This window comes from Saimiri boliviensis, chromosome 7 (genome assembly GCF_048565385.1).
Source record: "Saimiri boliviensis isolate mSaiBol1 chromosome 7, mSaiBol1.pri, whole genome shotgun sequence".
Lineage (NCBI taxonomy): Eukaryota > Metazoa > Chordata > Mammalia > Primates > Cebidae > Saimiri > Saimiri boliviensis.
In genome coordinates, this window is record NC_133455.1 from 125,808,452 (window position 1) to 125,814,456 (window position 6,005).

Sequence of the window (6,005 nt, forward strand, 5' to 3'; positions counted from 1 at the left end):
CAGGAATGACTCGCTGGGCTTGCGTGTGTGTCTTTCCGTCCGTCTCACACCTCAGCAGCCCTTCCCCACGACTCTTAGAAAGATTACTCAGGAAATACAGGCTTTCTGTGGGCTGGAAACTCTCGCCTCCTCCTCTCATTTACAAATACGTGTTCAAGTGCTGCCCCCATGAGCCACGTGCTGTCCCCAAGCCTGTGCAGGGTCCACAGATGTTTGAACTATGGGCCCCACTTCCAGAGGCTTGGCCATCTAGTATAGGAAAAAGACATGCAACTGCCGAAGTGGTCATCAAGGTGATTTATAGCCAAAGTATTATGGGCTTTGAAAAGGTGACGGAATCTCTTCTGGCTTCTTAGAGAAGGGAGTAGTGAACTAAACCTTGAATGAGAGATGCGTTCAGGAGGAAAGTTAGTGGAGGCAGGAGACTTGGAGCCAAAGGGGCTGAGCATGGCTGAACCCGGGCTTCCAGGCGGAGCCCTGCAGAGTTCTGGACCAGCATGGGCCATATCAGAGTAGTGCTTTCAGAAGGGCTACCTTGTCAACGTTTAGCAAGAAGCGGGAAGGAAGAGAGATGCTGGAGGCAGGAACGCTATTATTTTGTTTGGTTCTTAAGACTAGCCTAGCGCAGCAGTGAGAAGCAGGGGAAGAGTGGAACAAGGACTTCCATCTGGAACTGACTGGACAATCCATTGAGATATTCCACTACCTGCAGAGCAGCCGAGCAAACTCTGTTTAAAAAAACATGTATTCAAGCGATGAAAGCAACAGCCATAGAAATAGGAAGGGATCATTGTGAAAACGTCAGAAAGCTGCTGAAGGAAAAATACTGGCTGTTGGTCTGTTCATTGGATGTGGGTGTGCATCAGAGGTGCAGACATACATTAAGTTGGGATGCACCAGGTGCAGGCACATAATAATATATCCCCTATATTATAATACAGTAGCTGACGCATCCTCCAGATTTACTCTTTACTGGATCTAATGGTAAAGACTTAATATGCAATATCTCATTTAAATTCTCATAATAATCTATGAGCCGTAGGGACAAATGTGGAAACTGCTGTACAGAGAGAGGTTTAGTAATTTCCAAAGTCATGCAAGTGGAGAGAAAAAGAAGGAAGCCTGAGAAAATAGTCAAGTCAGGAGTAGTTTTTAAATTATTATTATCCTTTAGATTGTAGAAATTCTCGAACTCCCGACCTCAGGTGATCCGCCTGCCTCAGACTCCCAAAGTGCTGGTATTACAGGCGTGAGCCACGGTACCCGGCTAGGATCACAGAGATTCATTTTAGGAGCCAATAGAGCTGAAGGACTGACCCAAGTGTAAGAGACAGGGAGAAGCGGCCAGAGCGAGTTTCTGCAGGATGTGGGAAGAGATGGGAAGTGCCCGAAGGCCTTGCTAGCCATCTGTCCAGTGACGTTGTCCAACCACAGGCGTCTGGTGGCTGAGAGCTTAAAGGGAGAGAACAAGGTGGAACGGGTAACATTTGTTCATGGAGAAAGATGTTAAAATGCCGTCTCTGCCCCTCTCTGGTCTGCCCATTGTAGGTGATTAAGGAAATCCAGGAGTTTTACAAGGACACCTACAACAAGCTGAAGACCAAGGATGAGCCCCAGCGGGAAACTCTGAAAGCCATCCACTACGCGGTATGTCACCCTGGCAAACACACCCACCTGCGCTCTCTCCGGAATATGCCCGCACACAGGGTACTGACTGCACCAGACCAGTGCAAACACTCTAATCTTTTAAAATGTGTTCCTCTCATCCCCATCCCTGCCTTCTTGCTGCAGTTGAACTGCTGTGGTGTGGCTGGAGGCGTGGAGCAGTTTATCTTGGACATCTGCCCCAAGAAAGAAGTACTCGAAACCATCACCACGAAGGTAAACTCAGAGCAATATCCTGGTGCCCCTGCCCATTGCTCTGGGCAAACCCTGCAAGCATAAAGGTGACAGCAGCCAGTTGCTGCTTCGGAAATACCCAGTCTGTCTGTGAAAAGGTCCCAGAACACCCATCTCTTTCTCCTCTACTTTGGGCCCTCTGTTTACTGAAGGGCAATAAAACAGAGGCCGGACCAGGGGGACGACCAGTGCTCTGGCACCAGCCCCTGCTGCCAGCCCCGAAGCTGTCGCAGGCAGGCTTGCTTCTGAGTCTTGGACTCCCTCTCTGACTTTGTCAGTAGCTCCTGCCTGCAAGCTGGAGTTAATGTCCAACTCCAGAATGATAAAAATGGCCTTACAATCAGATCAGAAATAGATCCCCAAGCAGAGCCTGTCCCACCTCCTTCCCTGATGTCCTGCCCAGATTTTAGGGATCCACCAGCAGAACCATCCCTTTGTTCCTCTTTCCGTCCACCAGCCAGAACATCTCTTATCCCTGAACACTCCTGTCCCCAGCCCACCCTCTGTCCGCCAGTTCTCCTGGGTGAGACGGGTGCCGTGGGAGGAAGGAGGTGCCTGGGGAGCAGGGATCGTGTGTGACCCAGGCCTTGGTTTTTCTCCCAAGTCCTGTCCTGATGCCATCAGAGAGGTCTTCGACAGTAAATTCCACATCATCGGTGCAGTGGGCATCGGCATTGCCGTGGTCATGGTGAGTGGCGGGACGTCGTCCCAGGAGGGGGGCTGAAGAGTTAACATTGATTCAGCCCATGCTCTGCTCAGACACCGTCACGGTCTATGCATTTGTCAACTAACTTTGTCCTCATGCTCTTAGTATTTCCATTTTCCCACTAGGGAATGGAGAGACAGGCCGATGTGCTGATGAAAGCCCCTCACCTCCTGAGTGGAGTATCCAGGGTTCCTCCTGGGTTTCTCCAGAGTCGACTCTCTCAGCCATTAAGGTTCAGGGCACATGGGTGGCAGTGCTGGCGCTGCTAGTCCTCAGAGCATGTCTCCTCACGCACATGCTGTTCTTCTCCCTAAGAAAGTACTTCACTAGAGGCTACCGGCATGGGATTTGTTCCATTTCTTGAGGAGCATCTGAAAATGGGCAGCCAGAAGGCGGTCTCTTGCTAATCAGCCACTAGAAACCATCAAGGGCCAACCAGGTTCCTTGGGGTCATGCCCTCTCTCCCCATGAGGGAGAGCCCCAGATGGAACACGGCCCTCACTGGGACGGCCTGGCTCACGGAGTCTTCCTCCACCCCTGTCCACCTCTGCCCCCTTGCCAGACAGCCCCCAAAAAGAGAACCGCCTCTTTTCTTGGTGGTTATTTGCACCCTTCACTGGCATCTAAGAAAGGCATGAAGCACCTTTCAGTAAAAGATAAAATAATACCTTCTTGTTTTTCTTTGAGATGGAGTTTTGCTCTTGTTGCCCAGGCTGGAGTGCAATGGAGCAATCTTGACTCACTGCAACCTCTGCCTCCTGGGTTCAAGCAATTCTCCAGCCTCAGCCTTCCAAGTAGCTGACACTACAAGGGCATGCCACCACGCCCAGCTGATATTTGCATTTTCAGTAGAGACAGAGTTTCACCATGTTGGCCAGGCTGGAGAATCATTTGAACACAGGAGGCAGAGGTTGCAGTGAGCCAAGATCGCGCCATTGCACTCCAGCCTGGGTGACAGAGCAAGACTCTGTCTAAAAATAAATAAATAAATAAAAATAGAATAGAATATTGAATACACACACCCAAAGACAGATACAAAAGTTCTATCCTGTGTGGACTATAGGAAAGCCTGGAATTTGAGCATTAAATTTGGCTCTGAGCTTACTTGTCCCCCGCCCCCCGAAAGTTCTCCAAGGAAGATGCTTGTGCAGCTAACTGCCGGCGCCCCAGATCCTTCACATCCCGCATCCTTCTCGTTACCTGGCCTGCTTCTCTCCCACTTCAGTACCCTCTAAGTCATTTGGCCTCCTGGATGCCATTCTCCTTGTCATTTGTCTTGGACTGGGTGACCCATGTCTCTCCCTTTCCCTCAGCCTTCCTTCAGATAAAACCACTCTGATCCTCATGCTTCTTCCTCTCTCCTAGATATTTGGCATGATCTTCAGTATGATCTTATGCTGTGCTATCCGCAGGAACCGCGAGATGGTCTAGAGTCAGCTTACACCCCTGAGCAGGGAAGTTTACCCATGAAGATTGTTGGGATTTTTGTTTCTCATTTTTTTGTTTTTGCCACTAACTTTACTATTCATTCTGCATTTCTAGACAAAAGCTAAAGTTATTTCATGTTTGTCTCTTAATGCTTCATTCAATATTGACATTTGTAGTTGAAGCGGGGGTTGGTTTGCTTTGGTTTATATTTTTTCAGTTGTTTCTTTTTGCTTGTTATGTTAAGCAGAAATCCTGCAATGAAAGGTACTATATTTGCTAGACTCTAGACAAGATATTGTACATAAAAGAATTTTTTTGTCTTTAAATAGATAAAAATGTCGATCAACTTTAATCAGGTTGTAACTTATATTGAAGACAATTTGATACATAATAAAAAATTACGACAATGTCCTGGACTGGTTTTTGTTTCCTTTAGTTATTTTGAGAGCTATTTGGTTTGCAAATATCTTTCAACTGCTATTAATTCCACCTGCATTTATATGAGAAGTAGACTGGGAGGTTGCTCACCCCATTTACTAACGAAGAAATCTAGACGTGGAGAGATTAAGGGATTCCAATCCAAAGTCACACAGATGTTAACAGAAGAGTCAGCATCAGCACCTGGTCCGTAGATGCTCCTTCAGCAATGTGGCGTGTCTTGGGGATGTGACAGCACAGGTCACACCATGGTGGCAGGAACTTTGTTTTATTCACTACCTAGTACCTAGTGTCTGGTGCATAGCAGTCCTCGGTATTTTTTATCCGTTACTATTTGTTGGTTGAATGAATAAATGGGTGTGTCTGCACCAGGGGCTCATCAGAGAAGCGGAGCCACTACAAGATATTTGTTTGAAGAGATTTGTTGTGGGAATTTGACCTTACACAGTCACTGGCACCGGGGCTACTTACGTAGTCTCTGCAGACAATTGGGAAGGATGGATGGGTGGAAAGTAAGGGTGGACAAGTGCGAGTGGGAGCCCTTGAAGGCAGACACATCTGTCCATGTCAGGTTTTTTTTGTTTTTTTTTTGTTTTTTTTCTGAGACAGGGTCTCACTCTGCTGCCCAGGCTGGAGTGCAGCCTTGACCTTCCTGGTCTCAAGCAAATCCTCCCACCTCAGCCTCCCAAGTAGCTGGGACTACAGGCATGTGCCACCACACCTGGCTAATGTTTATATTTTTTGTAGAGAAGCGTTTTGCCATGTTGGCCAGGCTGGTCTTGAACTCATGGTCTCAAGCGATCCACCCACCTTGGCCTCCCAAAGTGCTGGGATTACAGGCGGGAGCCACCACGCCTGGCCCCATGTCAGTTCCTGCCTCTGCTGAGGTGAGCCAGCAGAGAAGCCACAATTCATGGGAGCTGTGAAAATGACTGCTGCTTCACTTCCCACCTCCAAACCTTCCACCAGTTTCTCCTCTGTGCTCCACTCTAACCAGAAACACATGGGAAGAGAATTCTGGGAAGTGTGGTTCAGCTTACCCAGGTGGACAGATCACAAAACCAGGGCTGCATGGGAAGTGTGGCCCGTGCTCAGACTGTCTTCACTGTTGTGGGCAATTGGGAGGCAAACAGGCAATTATGGCAGAGAGGGATGAGCAGGAGAGAGAAGTGCAGAGGCATAGGAAACCGATTTTTATTTTCCACTCCTTGATTCCATTTGGGTTTCTCCTTAACACTACAAAAAGAAAAACAGGAAAAAAGGGTCAAAATGTCCCTGAATGCCATTACGTTCAAACATTAGAACACCAAAGCTGATCGCAGCATTATTCATAATACCCAAAAGGTGAAAACTCAAATGTCCATCAACAGAGAAATGAACAATGTGTGGCGTATCCATATGATGGAGCAGAATTCCACCTTAAATGCTGCAATGTGGATGAACCTTGAGCATGCTATGTTCAGTGAAATAAGCTAGACACAAATGAACAAATATTCCACAATTCCCATGATAGGAGGTACCTAGAATTGGTAAA

General features: G+C 47.8%; 1 protein-coding gene across 1 annotated transcript in view; it reads left to right on the plus strand.

Annotated features, from left to right (window-relative positions):
• CD9 (CD9 molecule) overlaps nucleotides 1-4,444 on the plus strand; it is a 39,532-nt gene extending 35,088 nt beyond the window's left edge. Inside the window, exons 5-8 of the mRNA XM_003942175.4 lie at nucleotides 1,549-1,647; nucleotides 1,792-1,881; nucleotides 2,504-2,587; nucleotides 3,971-4,444. Coding sequence (XP_003942224.1) covers nucleotides 1,549-1,647; nucleotides 1,792-1,881; nucleotides 2,504-2,587; nucleotides 3,971-4,036 — 339 coding nt within the window. The 3' untranslated portion in view covers nucleotides 4,037-4,444. The remainder of the gene's footprint in view (nucleotides 1-1,548; nucleotides 1,648-1,791; nucleotides 1,882-2,503; nucleotides 2,588-3,970) is intronic.
• The last annotated feature ends 1,561 nt before the right edge of the window (nucleotides 4,445-6,005 follow it).